This window comes from Oncorhynchus gorbuscha, linkage group LG13 (genome assembly GCF_021184085.1).
Source record: "Oncorhynchus gorbuscha isolate QuinsamMale2020 ecotype Even-year linkage group LG13, OgorEven_v1.0, whole genome shotgun sequence".
Classification (NCBI taxonomy): Eukaryota; Metazoa; Chordata; class Actinopteri; order Salmoniformes; family Salmonidae; genus Oncorhynchus; species Oncorhynchus gorbuscha.
The window spans coordinates 91,783,617-91,803,870 of record NC_060185.1 but is presented as its reverse complement, the minus strand read 5'-3'; the positions used below and the strand labels follow the sequence as shown (position 1 = coordinate 91,803,870).

The 20,254-nt window shown below is 43.6% G+C and overlaps 2 protein-coding genes across 6 annotated transcripts; both read left to right on the top strand.

Moving 5' to 3' along the window:
- The first annotated feature begins 1,001 nt into the window (after nt 1–1,001).
- On the top strand, nt 1,002–15,115 carry LOC123993702 (heat shock 70 kDa protein 4-like). Of its 4 annotated transcripts, none has more exons than XM_046296113.1 (19): nt 1,002–1,419; nt 2,000–2,057; nt 2,467–2,607; nt 2,858–2,980; nt 3,141–3,240; nt 3,543–3,676; nt 3,928–4,172; nt 5,612–5,697; nt 5,825–5,976; nt 6,238–6,344; nt 6,517–6,650; nt 7,200–7,402; nt 7,708–7,794; nt 8,055–8,210; nt 9,269–9,394; nt 10,629–10,736; nt 12,061–12,180; nt 13,523–13,684; nt 14,127–15,115. In XM_046296113.1, the coding sequence occupies exons 1-19, from the start codon at nt 1,313–1,315 to the stop codon at nt 14,334–14,336; spliced, it is 2,559 nt and encodes an 852-aa protein (XP_046152069.1). In that variant the 5' UTR covers nt 1,002–1,312; the 3' UTR covers nt 14,337–15,115. The 4 variants fall into 4 exon arrangements, with proteins under 4 accessions (XP_046152069.1, XP_046152067.1, XP_046152070.1 ...); XM_046296111.1 differs by having other exon boundaries at nt 1,004–1,419; nt 7,696–7,794; XM_046296114.1 differs by having other exon boundaries at nt 1,005–1,419; nt 5,612–5,688.
- A 655-nt stretch (nt 15,116–15,770) lies between these two features.
- Nucleotides 15,771–20,206, top strand: LOC123994187 (glucosamine-6-phosphate isomerase 1-like). 2 transcript variants are annotated; one of them, XM_046296716.1, is made up of 7 exons: nt 15,771–15,909; nt 16,257–16,396; nt 16,577–16,678; nt 16,797–16,979; nt 18,921–19,105; nt 19,465–19,639; nt 19,862–20,206. In XM_046296716.1, the coding sequence occupies exons 2-7, from the start codon at nt 16,273–16,275 to the stop codon at nt 19,948–19,950; spliced, it is 858 nt and encodes a 285-aa protein (XP_046152672.1). In that variant the 5' UTR covers nt 15,771–15,909; nt 16,257–16,272; the 3' UTR covers nt 19,951–20,206. The 2 variants fall into 2 exon arrangements, with proteins under 2 accessions (XP_046152672.1, XP_046152673.1); XM_046296717.1 differs by lacking the exon at nt 15,771–15,909 and adding an exon at nt 15,951–16,108.
- Nucleotides 20,207–20,254: the final 48 nt, after the last annotated feature.

Genomic DNA, 20,254 nt, shown 5'->3' with positions numbered 1-20,254 from the left:
AAAAACATTAAGTAGTAGTGGGCTAAGTCAGCCTATAACACCATAATAACCTTTCTAATAAGATAATTGTCATATCATGCAAGAAACAAGTTTAATGTCATTATGGTTCTAGACTATGATAACACCTTTCAAGAATGATTGAGTATTTCCTGAGTTAAATTAACCATAAATAATCTAATTCAATACATATTGTACCTTTTGAATAATTAGTCACAAAATGATCCAGAATGGTCCATATAATTAATCCATATATGTGGACACACATTCATATTAGTGGATTTGGCTATTTCAGCTCGTTGCTGACAGGTGTATGGAGTCGCGCACAGCCATGCAAACTACAGACAAACATTGACAGTAGAATGGCCTTACTGAAATATGTCAGAACACTACCTGCTCGAAGGCATAGTGCCAACTAAAGTTTGGAGGGGGAATAATGGTCTGGGGCTGTGTTTCATGGTTCGGGTTAGGCCCCTTAGTTCCAGTGAAGGGAAATCTTAACTCTACAGCATGCAATGACATTCTAGACGATTCTGTGCTTTCAACTTTGTAGCAACAGTTTGGGGAAGGCCCTTTTCTGTTTCAGCATGACAATGCCCCAGTGCACAAAGCAAGGTCCTTACAGAAATGGTTTGTTGAGATCGGTTTGGAAGAACTTGAATGGCCTTCACAGAGTCCTGACCTCAACCCCATCGAACACCTTTGGGATGAATTGGAAAGCAGACTGCGACCCAGGCCTAATCACCCAACATCAGTGCCCAACCTCACTAATGCTCTTGTGGCTGAATGGAAGAAAGTCCCCACAGCAATGTTCCAAAATCTAGTGGAAATCCTCCCCAGAAGAGTGGAGGCTGTTCTAACAGCAAAGGGGGGATACAACTCCATATTAATGCCCAAGAGTTTGGAATGAAATGATCGACGAGCACGTGTCCACATACTTTTGGTCATGTAGTCTAACATGAACATGCCGTTCTTGTGCTGGTCTCTGTAGACATCCGCGTTGCTTCCAACAATTTTCAAATGCTTTGGCCCTAGTGTCTGGTTTTCGAGACTTGCGCAATCATCATCATGGGACTTTTATACTGAAATCTATCATGTTGAGGTGTAGAAAGTGAGCTTGTTCGAAGGCATCAACGATTTGCCGGCAAGTAGCGCACTCAGTTGCATTTTCATGGAACTAGGGTGGGGGATAATGAATTAAACCAGAACGTACATTCAGTTTGCGGTCTGGTCTATCCTATTTAGGGAATTAACTGTAAGCCTACTTTGTGATTTTCCATAGTATTATCTGTTTATTAAGTAACATTTTGCGAAGATGTCTGTGGTAGGATTCGACGTCGGGTTTCTGAACTGCTATGTTGCGGTAGCTAGAGCCGGAGGAATAGAAACCGTAGCCAATGAATACAGCGATCGATGTACACCGTAAGTGACACTTATATGTGTGTGGTTTATATGGTGTGTATTGTAATTTTGAACTAGTTTCTCCTAAAGTGATTGAGAAAGTAGAGGGATTGGAACACATTGTGTGGCCTTGGCAGCAAGACGGACAAGGGAGGTGCGCCAGCCGGATAACATTAGCCGAGCCGCGTTGCAAACACAGCATGTTCATGTTATTGCTAACTGGAGAGATCCACCCATGACTTGTAAAAACGAGCAATCCTTCTACTCTGTTAGCTATTTGACCAATTAAACGTTACGGCATTTGACTTGTGATACCTTAACTTACATTCCCCACGTAACATCTTGAGTGTTTTCGAAAACAATGGGGGGGGGTCATTTGTTTTAATGAAGTATGAATGGACGCATGACTGGGAGGAGGCCTGCAATCTCTCGACATCAATGGACTTGTTCATAGGAATCATTTGTATACTGCTCTGTATTACTAGCCAGCTAATAAAGCGCATTTAAGATGGGCAATTTAATACAACTGTGTTTTATCTTAGCTGGCGCTGTTATCTAATTACGGAAAGCCCGGATGTTTATTCCGCTGTCATTCTTTCAGAGCATGTGTGTCATTTGGACCACGGAATCGATCTATTGGTGCAGCTGCAAAAAGCCAGGTATGTTTTAATAGAGGACGCCCTCTACTTGATTATTTATTTGACGGGTGACACATTGAGGGTGTGAATCTTCTAGCAAGTTATATGGTTTTCTGCTTATGCATAGACATAGGGATTTCATAACCAGGCCAATATTTGATTACCTGATGGAACTATTAAAAACAGAAGATAATACTTATGCATTCATGTCCTCAAAGGACCCCAAATACAACCACAGGTTCATTTTAGCCAGTCTTTTATATCTAAAGTATTTGATTGGGGATTTAAGATATTTCATAATTAATTCTGATTTCTCCTGTTTCATTAGCTATCACATCATTAAGTAACTTTTTAATGTGAGATAATTATTTATTTTTTGCATAATGCAGCATCATAATGCAGCATAATTTCCCTGCTAATCCCAAATCAGGTCGTCACAAACTGCAAGAACACAGTCCAAGGGTTCAAGAGATTTCATGGCCGGGCTTTTTCTGATCCGTACATCCAGCGTCTGAAATCCAGCCTTGTTTACGACTTAGCGCAGATGCCTTCGGGCACCACTGGCATCAAGGTAAGGAGAGATAACAGTGACGATTAGTTCCCCTTAACAAGCTGGGGAATACATGAGTAGGCTTAATGGAGAGAGGGAGATTACTCATCATCCTTGTCTAATCTGTAATCAACATAGATATTGGTTGTCTTATCTATCTGTCTGTCTTTGTCCTATAATATTTTCATGTGTTATTCTGTATTGTACTCTACCTGTGGGAACCCCAAAAGCAATCATTTACGATGATAACTGGTGTCTGTGTGTCCTTTAGGTGATGTACATGGAGGAGGAGAAGGTGTTCAGCATTGAGCAGGTCACTGCCATGCTTCTGACCAAGATGAAGGAGACAGCTGAGCATGCACTGAAGAAACCTGTGGCTGACTGCGTGGTCTCTGTGAGTATCAATCTGCAGCGTGCTAGTGTGCACTGGGCGGAACACTTTACTAGAAGGACCAGGAATTTGGTCACATGACTAAAAGACCGGATGTGGAAAAACAATTTTGAATTGAGTTTCTAGGCTGCTGGCTAATCACAGCCTGTATCATCCTCCCCAGGTCCCCTGCTACTACACGGACGCCGAGAGGAGATCAGTGGTGGACGCAGCACAGATCGCTGGACTCAACTGTCTGAGGCTCATGAATGAGACAACTGCAGGTATAGAGAGAGAGCTGTGTTGACCCCTAACAGAGTTACTGTAGCTATTTAACTCAACCACACCTTATTATTTAATATTAAGGTAATAATATAATAATATAATAATAATAATAATATGCCATTTAGCAGACGCTTTTATCCAAAGCGACTTACAGTCATGTGTGCATACATTCTACGTATGGGTGGTCCCGGGAATCGAACCCACTACCCCGGCGTTACAAGCGCCATGCTCTACCAACTGAGCTACAGAAGGAGATTTGCTCTTTCATAATAATGAATGATTATGCATATATTCCGTCTAGTGGCGTTGGCGTATGGAATCTATAAGCAGGACCTCCCTGCTCCAGAGGAGAAGCCCAGGATTGTGGTGTTTGTAGACATTGGACACTCTGGATACCAGACCTCTGTCTGTGCCTTCAACAAGGGCAAGCTGAAGGTAGGTGTCTTTAATCAGGAGACAGAGGAGGCTATGGGGGTCATGCTGATTCTACAAAATAACAGTTTTTATTGAAAACTGAAATGTCCACAAAGAATTTACAGACCACTTCAATAACCTTTTGGCTATTAAACAAAACAAGTGCTCTAGTGCCTAGAGTTGATCTGGCCAGGTCACATGGGCTCAGGAAAAATAATAATGTGTTTTTGCTCATATTCATGTTTTTTTAATACCATTTTCTTTTCCCTCAGATTCTTGCGACGGCCTGCGACCCGGAGCTGGGCGGGAAGGACTTTGACGAGATGCTGGTGAGACACTTCTGTGAGGAGTTTGGGAAGAAGTACAAGCTGGACGTGAAGACCAAGCCCAGGGCTCTGGTCAGGCTCTACCAGGAGTGTGAGAAACTCAAGAAGCTGATGAGCGCTAACTCCTCAGACCTGCCCCTCAACATCGAGTGCTTTATGAACGACATTGATGTCTCTGGAAAACTCAACAGGTATAGTGTTTTGTGGGTCTATGAGATTGTTATCTCAACTGAACACCCCGGAATGCAAGGCCGTGGTCCTTGATATAAACAGGTCTTTCATGATCTATTAGAGGAGTCCTTATTTTGGTCTGTGGTGCAATGACCACATGACGAAGTTGTGCTGAACAAAAATATAAATGCAACATGAAACAATTTCAAAGAGTTTAGCGACTTACAGTTCATAAGGAAATCAGTAAATTGAAATAAATTCATTAGGCCCTAATCGATGGATTTCACATAACTGGGAATACAGATATGAGTCTGTTGGTCACAGATACCTTAAAAGAAATGGGTCTCACAATGGGCCTCAGGATCTCATCATGGTATTTTTGTGCATTCAAATTACTATCGATAAAATACAATTGTGTTCATTGTCCATAGTTTATGCCTACCCATACCATAACCCCACCGCCACCATGGGGCACTCTGTTCAGTACGTTGACATCAGCAAACCGCTCGCCCACACGACGTCATACACATGGTCTGCGGTTGTGAGGCCGGTTGGTTGTACTGCCAAATTCTCTAAAACGACGTTGGAGGCGGCTTATTGTAGAGATATGAACATTCAATTCTTTGGCAACAGCTCTGGTGGACATTCCTGCAGTCAGCATGCCAATTGCACGCTCCCCAAAAACATGAGACATCTGTGGCATTGTTGTGACACAACTGCACATTTTAGATTGGCCTTTTATTGTCCCCAGCACAAGGTGCACCTGTGTCATGATCATGCCATTTATTCAGCTTCTTAATATGCCACATCTGTCAGGTGGATAGATTATCTCGTCAAAGGAGAAATGCTCACTAACAGGGATGTAAACCAATTTGAGAGAAATAAGCTTTTTGTGCATATGGAACATTTCATGGATCTTTTACACTCGTTGCATTTTATACTGTTGTTCAGTGTATTATTGTAAGTATAGTGACACCATAGAACGCATGGTGGTCCTTGACATCTGGTAGTTTTATCAGAGAAATTGCATGTTGATGATGCATACACATATGTAGGATCTTATTTGACCAGTTTCTCACAGCAGGAAAATAATCTTGCAGCAACATTTGTAATTAACGGACATTTTGGCCGGGTTTGATCGTTTTTTATTTAGGGCAAATCAAGTGTGACATTTTGGCAGGGTTTGATCGTTTTTTATTTAGGGCAAATCAAGTGTGACATTTTGGCCGGGTTTGATCGTTTTTTATTTAGGGCAAATCAAGTGTGACATTTTGGCAGGGTTTGCTAGATTTTTTTATTTAGGGGAAATCAAGTGTGATATTTTTAGGTGAAAATTCCAAACTCTTTAGGAGCCTTTTGAAACCTTTTATACACTACACGTTTGTATTTCCTGCTGTGCAAGAGGTTGCAACAGGGTGATCAAATTAAGGTCCTACATCTGCATGTGTATTTTCTCTAGGGTTCAGTTTGAGGAGATGTGTGCTGACGTTCTGGGCAGAGTGGAGGCACCACTGCACACCCTGATGGAGCAAGCCAGTGAGTATCGTAGGTTTGCATATAGCATTACAATTGAGCATTATCTGTGTAGGCATTGAGTATTGTCTTTATAGTTTTGAGTTATGTCAGTGACTGTCAGTTCTGATTGGTGCCTTCCTGATTCCTGTCCAATCAGAACTGAAGAAGGAGGACATTTATGCGGTGGAAATAGTGGGCGGGGCCTCCCGTATCCCGTCTGTCAAAGAGAGGATCAGTAGATTCTTTGGGAAGGAGCTGAGCACCACCCTGAATGCTGATGAGGCCGTGGCCAGAGGATGTGCCCTGCAGGTCTGATGATCTCTGTTTCCCCCCTCCTGACCTTTAAATGACCTTTTGGACTTCCAGGATTTGCTCAGCAAATTAGAAAAGGGAACTTAGCCTCCAAACGCTTCTGCTACTATACTATGTAGTATTGATCGGGATTACAACGTTTATAGATATCATTCTTACCAGTAAGACCTAATTCATTGTTGTTGATTTCTACTGGAGTATGGTGACGGAATAATGGTTTGCCTCGCTGCTAAGAATATCCCCTGTCTGCCTCCTCAGTGTGCAATCCTGTCCCCTGCTTTCAAAGTGCGTGAGTTCTCCATCACAGATGCAGTTGCTTACCCAATCTCTCTGAAATGGAACTCTGCTGCAGAGGAAGGCTTGAGGTAAACTACAATACCTATCTGGATTTATTATCACCTTGATTTATAGATGATTTTTTGTGTGTGATAGCTTCATTGTAGTTATTTTAGTGCTAGTAAACTAGACTGTTGTGTGTTGTCCATTGTAGTTATTTTAGTGCTAGTAAACTAGACTGTTATGTGTTGTTCATTGTAGCGATTGCGAGGTATTCCCAAAGAACCATGCTGCACCCTTCTCCAAAGTGTTGACTTTCTACCGGAGGGAGCCTTTCTCTCTGGAAGCGTACTACAACACCCCCAACGAGCTGCCGTACCCCGACCCCACCATAGGTATGTACACGGCGTTGACTCCTCTATGAACAACGCTCCTGTGGGTCCTTTTCTGTCTGCCAGCAGTATCTTCTATAGAAATGTATTCAATTATGCATCCTAGCAGCAGTATCTTCTATAGAAACGTATTCAGTTATGCATCCTAGCAGCAGTATCTTCTATAGAAACGTATTCAGTTATGCATCCTAGCAGCAGTATCTTCTATAGAAACGTATTCAGTTATGCATCCTAGCAGCAGTATCTTCTATAGAAACGTATTCAATTATGCATCCTAGCAGCAGTATCTTCTATAGAAACGTATTCAATTATGCATCATAGCAGCAATGGCCTGTTGACTACAGTTTGCAGTGTGAAGCTTATCATTGACTTGTCCATTGATATTTGAATACATTTTTAGTTGTTGTTTATAACTGTTTTTGTCAAGTGTCAGTAATGTTTCCCCCCTAAAGGGGACAATACATTATAGCCCAGTTTGTCACCAGCATTTCCTGTCACATGTACCGACTATGTGCCATGACCACCTTTTATTTCCTGTGTCCTCTCCTATAGGTCAGTTTGTGATCCAGAAGGTGGTGCCCCAGGCATCTGGGGAGAGCTCCAAGGTCAAGGTGAAGGTGAGGGTCAACATCCACGGCATCTTCAGCGTCTCCTCAGCCTCGCTGGTGGAGGTCCAGAAGACCGAGGAAGGAGAGGAGCCCATGGACACAGAACAGCAGGCAACACCAGAGAAAGAGGAAGAGAAGGAGGAAGAGGTGAATGTTAATAAACATATTCATTCATGTTTTATGTCGCTTTAATTTATTTATTTTTTAAAACCAAAGTGTCTTATTCAATGTTCACTACACAGACAATTAAAATTAACTTTCCAATGAAAGTCCAATGAAAGCTAGGCCTACAAATGTGCTATTAAACCACAAAACCTTTTGGAAGAGGGGATTCAGTTAGATATAATAGTGTATTTTGATGGCATTGCTATCTGGAAGTGTGTCTGTCCAATCATTGGCCAGAGATGTGGCGTTGATGAAGTGACCTGCGCTCTCTGCAGGGCAACATGCAGACTGACCAGGATGAGACAAAGGCACAAGGAGATGGACAGAAAGAGGCAGAAGAGGAGAAGACGCCGCTGGAGAATGAGGAGATGGAGGTTATATTGCATACGACACATTTGACATCTATATTTGAAACGTTTATGGTAGCATTCTGCACTTTCTGTCCCGGAGGACTGCAGTTTGTACAGACTTAAGACAAAAGCAAGTAGCCTGGTCCAAGGTCAGTTTGTGTTGTCTTGCCAACGACCAGACAGAACAAACCCATCTCGGGGGCAGGCTGAAAAACGCTCGCTGGGAGTGAAGGGCGCTACTTTATGGATATTTAGTCTTAATGATGCTGTTTCTCTCTCCCCAGACCTCCCCAGAGGAGAGTAAGGCAGAGAAGAAGTCTGACCTGCCTCCCCAGGCCAAGAAGCCCAAAGTTAAGACAAAAGTCTTGGAGCTTCCCATAGAGAACAGCCCTCAGTGGGAGCTGGCCGTCGACATGCTCAACCTCTTTGTAGAAAATGAGGTAATTCAACCAGACATCGCTGGATAGTTTTTTTTGTTCAGCTGTTGTGTTTCTTCCTACTGCTATCCTCTCTCTCTCACTGCTATCCTCTCTCTCTCACTGCTATCCTCTCTCTCTCACTGCTATCCTCTCTCTCTCACTGCTATCCTCTCTCTCTCACTGCTATCCTCTCTCTCTCACTGCTATCCTCTCTCTCACTGCTATCCTCTCTCTCTCACTGCTATCCTCTCTCTCTCACTGCTATCCTCTCTCTCTCACTGCTATCCTCTCTCTCTCACTGCTATCCTCTCTCTCTCACTGCTATCCTCTCTCTCTCACTGCTATCCTCTCTCTCTCTCTGCTATCCTCTCTCTCTCTCTGCTATCCTCTCTCTCTCTCTGCTATCCTGCTATCCTCTCTCTCTCTCTGCTATCCTCTCTCTCTCTCTGCTATCCTCTCTCTCTCTCTGCTATCCTCTCTCTCTCACTGCTATCCTCTCTCTCTCACTGCTATCCTCTCTCTCTCACTGCTATCCTCTCTCTCTCACTGCTATCCTCTCTCTCTGCTATCCTCTCTCTCTCACTGCTATCCTCTCTCTCTCACTGCTATCCTCTCTCTCTCACTGCTATCCTCTCTCTCTCACTGCTATCCTCTCTCTCTCACTGCTATCCTCTCTCTCTCTGCTATCCTCTCTCTCTCACTGCTATCCTCTCTCTCTCACTGCTATCCTCTCTCTCTCACTGCTGTCCTCTCTCTCTCTCTCTGCTGTCCTCTCTCTCTCACTGCTATCCTCTCTCTCTCACTGCTATCCTCTCTCTCTCACTGCTATCCTCTCTCTCTCACTGCTATCCTCTCTCTCTCACTGCTATCCTCTCTCTCTCACTGCTATCCTCTCTCTCTCTCTCTGCTGTCCTCTCTCTCTCTCTCTCTGCTGTCCTCTCTCTTTGTTATCTGTCTGTTCTGTATTCTTCCGGCTGTTTCTATATACTTGTATTAGACATGTATCTTTCTGTTTTGAGTCGTGCTTAAAGAGTGTTCTGTGGTAACTGGAAGTGGTTGATTTTGTCTGGTTTCAACAGGGTAAAATGATCATGCAGGACAAGCTGGAGAAGGAGAGGAACGACGCTAAGAACTACGTGGAGGAGTATGTGTACGACATGAGGGACAAACTTCACGGCAGGCTGGAGAAATTCGTCAGTGAAGCTGTGAGTACTGTGTCTGACATTAGCTGCCCATGAAACACCCAGCAGGTTTCTATAAGGGATACTTTGGGACTTTATCAATTAAGCTGTGTCACTACTTCCCTACAGTCAGATGAACTCATGGAAGTAAATACATGACTTCTTTGCCAAAATCCTGAAGTATCCCATTAGCAACAAGATATATAAAGGACTTTATAATACTGTATATCAGAATTGTATTCCTTGTAATATGTTTAAATGTCATCCATTGCGTACTGTATGTTAATAACAGTATGTTGAATTTGATTGTTGTAGGATGGGATATCCTGTCCTTAAATGAATGTTAATGCCTCTGTTTTGACTGTGGTGTAGGATGGGATACCCTGTCATTACCTGAATGTTAATGCCTCTGTTTTGGCTGTGTTTTGACTGTGGTGTAGGATCGGGATATCCTGTCCTTAACTGAATGTTAATGCCCCTGTTTTGGCTGTGTTTTGACTGTGGTGTGTTTTGGCTGTGGTGTAGGACCGGGATATCCTGTCCTTAACTGAATGTTAATGCCTGTGTTTTGGCTGTTTTGACTGTGGTGTAGGATGGGATACCCTGTCCTTAACTGAATGTTAATGCCTGTGTTTTGGCTGTGTTTTGACTGTGGTGTAGGATCGGGATATCCTGTCCTTAACTGAATGTTAATGCCCCTGTTTTGGCTGTGTTTTGACTGTGGTGTAGGACCGGGATACCCTGTCCTTAACTGAATGTTAATGCCTCTGTTTTGGCTGTGTTTTGACTGTGGTGTAGGATGGGATACCCTGTCCTTAACTGAATGTTAATGCCTGTGTTTTGGCTGTGTTTTGACTGTGGTGTAGGATCGGGATATCCTGTCCTTAACTGAATGTTAATGCCTCTGTTTTGGCTGTGTTTTGACTGTGGTGTAGGACTGGGATATCCTGTCCTTAACTGAATGTTAATGCCTCTGTTTTGGCTGTGTTTTGACTGTGGTGTAGGATCGGGATATCCTGTCCTTAACTGAATGTTAATGCCTCTGTTTTGGCTGTGTTTTGACTGTGGTGTAGGATCGGGATATCCTGTCCTTAGCTGAATGTTAATGCCTGTGTTTTGGCTGTGGTGTAGGATCGGGATATCCTGTCCTTAACTGAATGTTAATGCCTGTGTTTTGGCTGTGTTTTGACTGTGGTGTAGGATCGGGATATCCTGTCCTTAGCTGAATGTTAATGCCTGTGTTTTGGCTGTGGTGTAGGACCGGGATATCCTGTCCTTACAACTGGAGGACACAGAGAACTGGCTGTATGAAGACGGAGAGGACCAGCCTAAACAACAGTACATCGACAAACTGGCCGTGCTGAAGGTAAAGCTTAGTGTTCTACACTGTCACTGTGGTACAGTCTCACACACTCTAATTAGTCCCAGGTAATGCTTTCAGTTTTATGTATTATAGTCACACCAGCATGCATTGTTTGAAGCTCAGTGTTAAATGAAAATCTCCCTACCATCATATCTAACCAGTATGACACCGACGTGTACCTCCAAGTTGATTTCTCATCAACAACACACTCCCTTGCCTCTCGCCATGAGCCTTCCGGCCGTTAACCAAGAACCACATACCGGATTTTTTTTTTACAGGGTCGTTAGCAATTGAGTTTTCAGAGTATTTTCTGCGCCTACCTAGCTCAAATCCTAGACGTCTGATAACCACTAGGCTACCTGCCGCCCGTTTTAAGAGTGTTGGACTAGTAACCGGAAGGTTGCAAGATCGAATCCCCGAGCTGACGAGGTAAAAATCTGTCGTTCTGCCCCTGAACAAGGCAGTTAACCCACTGTCCATAGGCTGTCATTGAAAATAAGAATTTGTTCTTAACTGACTTATAAAAGAAAAAACGAGACTATAGCGTCCGTAAAGTGAACATTGGTCTTAAAATATTGTCGGATTGACTTAAGTTTGACGGTGCAACAGTTTTTATTACATAATGTATCCCTCACGTGAACATTTCCGTGCACCAACGATGTGCTACCTTTTTTATTTTGTAGCATTTCTGACAATGCTAACATTTCCAGCCGAGTTTTATCTAACAGGGTTGAGGAACTCTGTTGCTCGGCAACAACACAGCTGCTGCTGCCTGCAACAGGCTGTCAGTCATAAGAAGTAGCTAAGAACAAAACTAGGCTACTGATAGATAACTAGTTTATATGGTGGTATTTAAGCTGAGGTTAATTAACAAATGCAAACATATATATTTTGATTAGCTAGGTAGCTAGCCAACGTTACCTACTCTGTTTTTACAATGTTTGGATGCTAAGCAATCGGCAAACACATTGTTTGAAGTACAATATACCAACATAGCTACTGTAGTCGGTCAAGTCTGTGTGCTGGAAAACCTTGGTAGAGCGTGGGTGGAGTAGGCACTGTGCTCATGTGAAATTTCCTTTTTCAGCTTCAGACCAATGACTACTTCTCACATAAAATGTTAGTTTTTAATTGTCATGATGAGTTAAAGTCCTGCCAAGTCAATTGTGTGTTCCGCAAATGTCTGTTATATTTCGACAATCAGATGAAAGTAGCATCACGAAAGTTTATAAAAAGGAGTTTAATTGCTATGAAAATGACTAGTTTCCTCCTCATTCTAGTTGGATTATCTAGTGTTTCTGACGTAAGTGTTGTCTGCTGTCTCCAGAAACTGGGCCAGCCTATCCAGGAGAGGTACATGGAGTCTGAGGAAAGACCCAGAGCCTTCGATGACATGGGGAAACAGATCCAGATGTACATGAAGATCGTTGAAGCTTATAAAACCAAGGTACCGCTGCCCCAATACACCCAGGGTACCGCTGCCCCTATACACCCAGGGTACCGCTGCCCCTATACACCCAGGGTACCGCTGCCCCTATACACCCAGGGTACCGCTGCCCCTATACACCCAGGGCACCGCTGCCCCAATACACCCAGGGTACCGCTGCCCCTATACACCCAGGGTACCGCTGCCCCTATACACCCAGGGTACCGCTGCCCCTATACACCCAGGGTACCGCTGCCCCTATACACCCAGGGTACCGCTGCCCCTATACACCCAGGGTACCGCTGCCCCTATACACCCAGGGCACCGCTGCCCCTATACACCCAGGGCACCGCTGCCCCTATACACCCAGGGCACCGCTGCCCCTATACACCCAGGGTACCGCTGCCCCTATACACCCAGGGCACCGCTGCCCCTATACACCCAGGGTACCGCTGCCCCTATACACCCAGGGCACCGCTGCCCCTATACACCCAGGGCACCGCTGCCCCTATACACCCAGGGTACCGCTGCCCCTATACACCCAGGGTACCGCTGCCCCAATACACCCAGGGTACCGCTGCCCCTATACACCCAGGGTACCGCTGCCCCTATACACCCAGGGTACCGCTGCCCCTATACACCCAGGGTACCGCTGCCCCAATACACCCAGGGTACCGCTGCCCCAGAGGTATAGAAGCAATGATACATTGGACTCATAATGCTCCATAGAAATACAACAATCATTCTTAAACTATTGCAAATATCAGAAGTTGACAATGGTTGCATTTCAGGAATTACCAAATGTGTATTGTATTATGCTACTAAATGGACGTAATATACATAATTATTTTGGGGCGGCAGGGAGCCTAGTGGTTAGAGCGTTGGACTAGTAACCGAAAAGTTGCTAGATTGAATCCCCGAGCTGACAAGGTAAAAATCTTATTGGAACACAATCAAACATTTCTGCAGAGACCTGAAAATAGCTGTGCAGCAACGCTCCCCATCCAACATGACAGAGCTTGAGAGGATCTGTAGAGAAGAATGGGAGAAACTCCCCAAATACAGGTGTGCCAAACTTGTAGCGTCATAGCCAAGAAGACTCGAGGCTGAAATCCCTGCCAAAGGTGCTTCAACAAAGTACTGAGTAAAGGGTCTGAGTACTTATGTAATTTATACATTTGCAAAAATGTCTTCACCTGTTTTTTTTTGTCGTTATGGGGTATTGTGTGTAAGTTTGAGGGGGAAAATCCATTTTAGAATAAGGCTGGAACGTTACAAAATGTGTAATGAATCAAAGGGTCTGAGTACTTTCAGAATGCACTGTATATTACACGGTTCCTTTGCTTGTCTTTCCATTCCCCAGGAGGAGCAGTATGACCATCTGGACCAGGAAGAGATCAACAACGTGGATAAGATGGTGAACGAAGCCATGATCTGGCTGAACAGCAAGATGAACCAGCAGAGTAAACTGAGCTTGACTGTGGAGCCTGCTGTTAGAGTCCGAGAGATACAGGACAAGACTAAGGTGGGACTAACTACCTACAGTACTGGTAACTACCTACAGTACTGGTAACTACCTACAGTACTGGTAACTACCTACAGTAATGCTAACTACCTACAGTAATGCTAACTACCTACAGTAATGCTAACTACCTACAGTACTGCTAACTACCTACAGTACTGCTAACAATTCCTTTACCGCTGGCTAACTGCAGTAGCGCTGGCTAACTGCAGTAGCGCTGGCTAACTGCAGTAGCGCTGGCTAACTGCAGTAGCGCTGGCTAACTGCAGTAGCGCTGGCTAACTGCAGTAGCGCTGGCTAACTGCAGTAGCGCTGGCTAACGAGTGACGTCACCGATTGAAACGCTACCAGCGCGCACCACCGCTAACTAGCTAGCCATTTCACATCGGCTACACTTGCACAGTTATTTGTAACTTTCACTCTTCCTACTATTTCCTCTAAATAGGAGCTGTACTCTTCCTGCAACCCCATCGTGACCAAGCCCAAGCCCAAGGTGGAGCTGCCTAAAGACAACAAGGCAGGGGAGCAGAATGGACCAGTCAACGGCCAGGAGAAAGCACCAGCAGAGGGCCCCGAGAAGGGGACCGCCGACAGCACAGGCAATCCCCCCTCCACGGAATCCACGGAACCTAGACCTGACATGGACCTTGACTAAGCGGACACAGACAGCAACCAGTGTCTCATCTCCCAGGGGCTGTGTGTTCATCTGAAAAGTGTCTCCTTTCATGTTTCCTTGTCACCTTCCCCTTTCAGACCTGATAGGACTGGATAGATGAGTTCAACTAAGCATTATGGGGGGAGGGGGGGGGGGGGGACAACCTCTACCTGAATGGTCTACCAAAAGGCATGCTGGATATATTAACTACAGTATTGTAGCACATTGCTCATGTCTTATCTATTTTGTCAGATCTGTTGAGATAAGGAAGGAATCAACCTAGGCAGCAAGGGAAGGAGGCAAGGTGATGGGATTGAGACGCTGCCCAGAGCTACTAGTGGAGTTTCAACTATTTTGGCTTTGTCTGAAATGGCTCCCTATTTACTATATAGTGCACTACGTTTGGCCAGTGTCCATATGGCCCTGGTCAAAAGTAGTGCACTATATAGGGAATAGGGTGCCATTTGGCCCTGGTAAAAAGTAGTGCACTATATAGGGAATAGGGTGCCATTTCAGATGTTGCCATTCACTCCACTCCACATGTCAATGCAGGCGGCATACTGTAATTTCGGCACATTTACCCCAAGTACCTGATGAAAATGATGGTGTATTTCTGCTGCCAATAGCATGCCCATTATTTTATTGCTGATATAAAATGTAAAGAAGCCAACTGCAATAAGCCTGTTACGATGAGCGCTGCATGATGGTGTTTCTGTTGTGTGCTCCAACTGTTCCGGGTCATTGTTGCAATTTGGTTTTAATAAAGTTATTGAAAATTGCTTCATGTAGCCCTTATTTGAGCATTTTAGAGGAATGCCGTTTCGTTCTCAGGCTATATTTTGACAAGCCCAAAGGCCGGCAGATGGCGATATTGAGTCGTTTCAATATCGCCATCTACCGGCCTGGCCTATATTTGGACAATGTATGGATATCGAGAGAATTATTTTTTATTTTTTCTCCCCCCTGATTTCTTAAACGTTACCAATGCATAAACGCAATGAAAAAGGTTTCACTCATCTGTCAAATAACGACTGCAGTTATTCAGTATAATACGCTACTTTAATTATAAGTAATTTTACAGTTCTATCTAAAACCTGCTCCAGCTACCACCCAGTTACTCAACCCTGCACCTTAAGAGGCTGCTCCCCTATGTACTTTAATAAACACACTGCTTTACTCATTCCATGTTTACACTGTATTCTATTCCGCTGTATTTTAGTCTATGAAACTCCAACATTGCTCGTACTAATATTTATATATGAATTCCATAATTTAACTTTATTTGTGTGTATTGTGAATTGTTAGATTCTACTGCACTGTTGGAGCTAGGAACGCAAGCGTTTCCCTACACCCGCAATAGCATCTGCTAAATATGTGTGCGACCAATACAATTTAATTTGAAAAGAAGGCCTGCCTATTCATCCTGTTAAACATTCAGCGTTCCTCAATCTGTAATCGAGGCTTCCAGCAAGAACTCCGCCCGCCTCTTCCTCGTGTCTGCAGCTGCGTCAGTCATATGACAGAGGTTCCTGCTTTCTTAAACAAAGTATTTTAAAGCGGAAAGGCGGATGCGGTAAGTTGATCATAGCGTTTGTTTTTTATTTACTTAATGCACAAAGTAAGACGCTAGTACAAACGTCATCAGCGGCCGATTTTGGATATGGATGATATCGTTTTCAAGTACAGTGGATTCAACATTTGCATTTAATTCAAAGAGCTCTTCAATGCATTTTCGTATAGTTTGATTTGGTCTACTTCCCCCGTTAATTCGGGTAGGGATACTTTAGTACGTCTTCCTGCTGCAAGTCTTCATTTTATGGGTCTAAAGTCTGCTTGTTTTGGTGGAGAACAAATATTGCTTCAAGATCTGTTCCTTCTGATACATTAACATCTGTAACCAGTTTGGCTGTGATTTTAAAGCTTTTAATTTAGGACCATGAAGCTGATCATCCTGAATGATTATGACCAAGTTGGTGAGTGGGCTGCCAAGTACATCAGGAATAAAATCCTTCGCTTCAACCCTGGACCAGACAGATTCTTCATTCTAGGACTTCCCACAGGTAAGCGATCTGTTTATTCTACAGGGCACGCCTTCCTTTCCATTGTACAGGCAATGGTGCTATCATAATGATCATACTTCAAATGTGTCTACATAAAGACATTAACATAGGTGTATTTGACGTGTAAAACTATAGGTATTTTGTTGAAAATAACTCATTTCTCCCCAATGTACACCCCAGGAGGTACTCCTCTGGGATGCTATAAGAAGCTGATTGAGTTTCATAAGAAAGGAGAGATCTCTTTCAAGTATGTCAAAACGTTCAACATGGACGAGTATGTGGGTAAGCTTCACCTTTACAATACTTCTCTATTTCACCTATTTCTACACCATACGGTATCAACATTCTTCACAGCATGAGAAGCCATACAAAACTGATTACTGCTTTTAAAATCATGCAGGTATTCCTAGGGATCATCCAGAGAGCTACCATTCCTTCATGTGGAATAATCTCTTCAAGCACATTGACATCAAATCGGAGAACACCCATATTCTGGATGGCAACGCTGCCAACCTTGTAGAGGAGTGTGATTCCTTTGAGGAGAAGATCAAAGCAGCTGGAGGAATTGACCTCTTTGTTGGAGGTCAGTAGGGAGGGAGGGAGGGAGGTCAGTAGGGAGGGAGGGGGAGGTCAGTAGGGAGGAAGGGAGGTCAGTAGGGAGGGAGGTCAGTAGGGAAGGAGTCAGGGAGGTAAGGAGTCAGGGAGGTAGGGAGTCAGGGCGGCAGGGAGGGAGGCAGGTAGGAAGGGAGGATATTGATACGATGGTATTAAGTATATTTATTATATTTACTCTGTTATACAGTGCATTCGGAAAGTATTCAGGCCCCTTGACTTTTTCCAAATGTTACTTTACAGCCTTATTCTAAAATTTATTAAATCATTTTTTTCTCTCATCAATCTAAACACAATACCCCATAATGACAAATCAAAAACAGGTTTTTAGAAATGTGTGCAAATTTGTATATATATATATCTTATTTACATAAGTTTTCAGACCCTTTGACATGAGACTCTAAATTGAGCTCAAATGCATCCTGTTTCCATTGATCGTCCTTGAGATGTCTCTACAACTTGATTGGAGTCCACTTATGGTAAAATCAATTGATTGGATATGATTTGGAAAGGCACACACCTGTCTATATAAGGTCCCACAGTCGACAGTGCATGTGATAGCAAAAACCAAGGCATACTAAAATTTATAAAAACGTTTTTTTGCTTTGTCATTATGGGGCATTGTGTGTAGATTAGAGGTTAAAAAAAACAATAATATATTTTAGAATAAATCTGTAATGTAACAAAGAGTGGAAAAGGTTAAGGGACCTGAATACTTCCCGAATGCACTGTAAGGTCCCACAGTTGACAGTGCATGTCATAGCAAAATCCAAGCCATGAGGTCGAAGGAATTGTCCTTAGAGCTCCGAGACAGGATTGTGTTGAGGCACAGATCTGGGGAAGCGTACCAAAAAATGTCTGCAGCATTGAAGGTCCCAGCGAACAAAGTGGCCTCCATCATTCTTAAATGGAAGAAGTTTGGAACCACCAAGACTCTTCCTATAGCTGGTTGCCCAGCCAAACTAAATAATCAGGGGATAAGGGCCTTGGTCAGGGAGGTGACCACGAACTCGATGGTCACTCTGACAGAGATCCAGAGTTCCTCTGTGGAGATGGGAGATCCTTACAGAAGGACAACCATCTCTACAGCACTCCACCAATCAGACCTTTATGGTAGAGTGGCCAGATGGAAGCCACTCCTCAGTAAAAGGCACATGGCAGCCCAATTGGAGTTTGCCAAAAGGCACCTAAAGACTCTCAGACCATGAGAAACAAGATTCTCTGGACGGATGAAACCAAGATGGAACTATTTAGTCTGAATGCCAAGCGCCACGTCTGGAGGAATCCTGGCATCATCTCTATGGTGTAGCACGGTGGTGGCAGCATCATGCTGTGGGGATATTTTTCAGCGGCAGGGACTGGGAGTCTAGTCAGAATCGAGGGAAAGATGAATGGAGCAAAGTACAGCGAGATCCTTGATGAAAACCTACTTCAGAGCACTCAGGACCTCAGACTGGGGAGAAAGTTCACCTTCCAACAGGACAACGACCCTAAGCACACAGCCAAGACAACGCAGGAGTGGCTTCGGGACAAGTCTCTGAATATCCTTGAGTGGCCCAGCCAGACCCTGCACTTGAACCCGATCTAATGTCTCTGGAGAGACCTGAAAATAGCTGTGATTGGACACTCCCCATCCAACATGACAGAGCTTGGGAGGATCTGCAGAGAGGAATGGGAAAAACTCCTCAAATACAGGTGTGCCAAGCTTGTATTGTCATACCCAATAAGACTCGAGGTTGTAATCACTGCCAAAGGTGCTTCAACAAAGTCCTGAGTAAAGGGTCTGAATACTTATGTATTAAGGGGCATTATGTAAAAAATACACACCACAAGCACAAACCAGTTCAGAAAACAACAGACTTTGAAACGTCAATACCAAAATCCAACAAATGTAACCCACCCTGTCTGTCAGGTATTGGACCGGATGGCCACATTGCCTTCAACGAGCCAGGCTCCAGTCTATTGTCCAGGACCAGAGTGAAGACCCTGGCTCAGGACACCATCCTGGCCAACGCACGCTTCTTTGACGGAGATCTGTCTAAAGTACCCACCATGGCTCTGACTGTGGGAGTGGCCACTGTCATGGACGCCAGAGAGGTTAAGAGCTGATTTCAAGATGTCTGTCTCTGCTTTATGTTTCTGGTCTGTCTTCTCGTGTAACTCATCTTTTCATGGACAACTGTTCCCTTTACAGCTCCTATACTTATTAAATGATTATATAATGAGGCTGTTACACATTGCCTTATGATGTCATTTTACTGCTTCTTTGTTGTAACAATGTAATACTAGTCTATAAGAATGTAATACTAGTCTATAAGAATGTAATACTAGTCTATAAGAATGTAATACTAGTCTATAAGAATGTAATACTAGTCTATAAGAATGTAATGACAATATATAACCATGTAATAACAGTTTATAGGATGCTGATGATAACTTCTCCTTAATGTCTCCAGGTCATGATTCTCATCACAGGAGTACACAAAGCGTTTGCCCTGTACAAGGCCATAGAGGAAGGGGTGAACCACATGTGGACGGTGTCGGCCTTTCAGCAGCACCCTCAGACTGTGTTTGTGTGTGACGAGGATGCTACCCTGGAACTGAGGGTTAAAACTGTCAAGTACTTCCAAGGTGAGCGTCTACTTCCTTACTAAAGGACTTGGTCCTCACAGTTCATTCCATGATTGTGCTGCGTGCTTGGCTTTATGAACAAGTGCTTCATCAGTTTTCAAATTCATTGTGTTTTGTTTTATTATTGGCCCGGGAGGAATACATGATTTTGTTAAATTAAAAACAGAATTGTGAATGAAGTGGAAATCTAAGTCACTTGACCTATTGTTATTCCTCCTACAGGGATGATGCATGTGCACAACAAGTTGGTGGATCCACTGCCTCCCAAAGAAGACGAGGGCGTTGCAAAAACATCGGGAAACCTGCAATAACCAGGATGCCGGACCCTCCAGGATATGACAGTGGCCACGGGTGGAGGATCAACTGTGTGTGTTGTACTTAAAGTTACATTTTATGTAACATAATAGTATGCCTACTTGTTAGTAGGCTACATTTGATTATGTAATCCATTTATCTTCGATAATAAAAAAAAACAGTTATCTTAGTTCCATTGTTAAATTCGATACAAAACTTGACTTTGAATGTATTTTGAATGTGTTATTGTAATAAAAATAACTCTGAGAATGACTCCGATGATTTGTTATAGCTGGGTACGTGGTGTTTTCATTATGCCGA

Coding starts and splice junctions, on each gene's coding strand:
- LOC123993702 (XM_046296111.1), top strand. CDS start 1,313: ATGTCTGTGGTAGGATTCGACGTCGGGTTTCTGAACTGCTATGTTGCG. Junction 2,981..3,140: donor TGGCTGACTGCGTGGTCTCT/GTGAGTATCAAT, acceptor CATCCTCCCCAG/GTCCCCTGCTACTACACGGA. Junction 12,181..13,522: donor TTGAAGCTTATAAAACCAAG/GTACCGCTGCCC, acceptor TCCATTCCCCAG/GAGGAGCAGTATGACCATCT.
- LOC123994187 (XM_046296716.1), top strand. CDS start 16,273: ATGAAGCTGATCATCCTGAATGATTATGACCAAGTTGGTGAGTGGGCT. Junction 16,397..16,576: donor CATTCTAGGACTTCCCACAG/GTAAGCGATCTG, acceptor TGTACACCCCAG/GAGGTACTCCTCTGGGATGC. Junction 19,640..19,861: donor AACTGTCAAGTACTTCCAAG/GTGAGCGTCTAC, acceptor TTCCTCCTACAG/GGATGATGCATGTGCACAAC.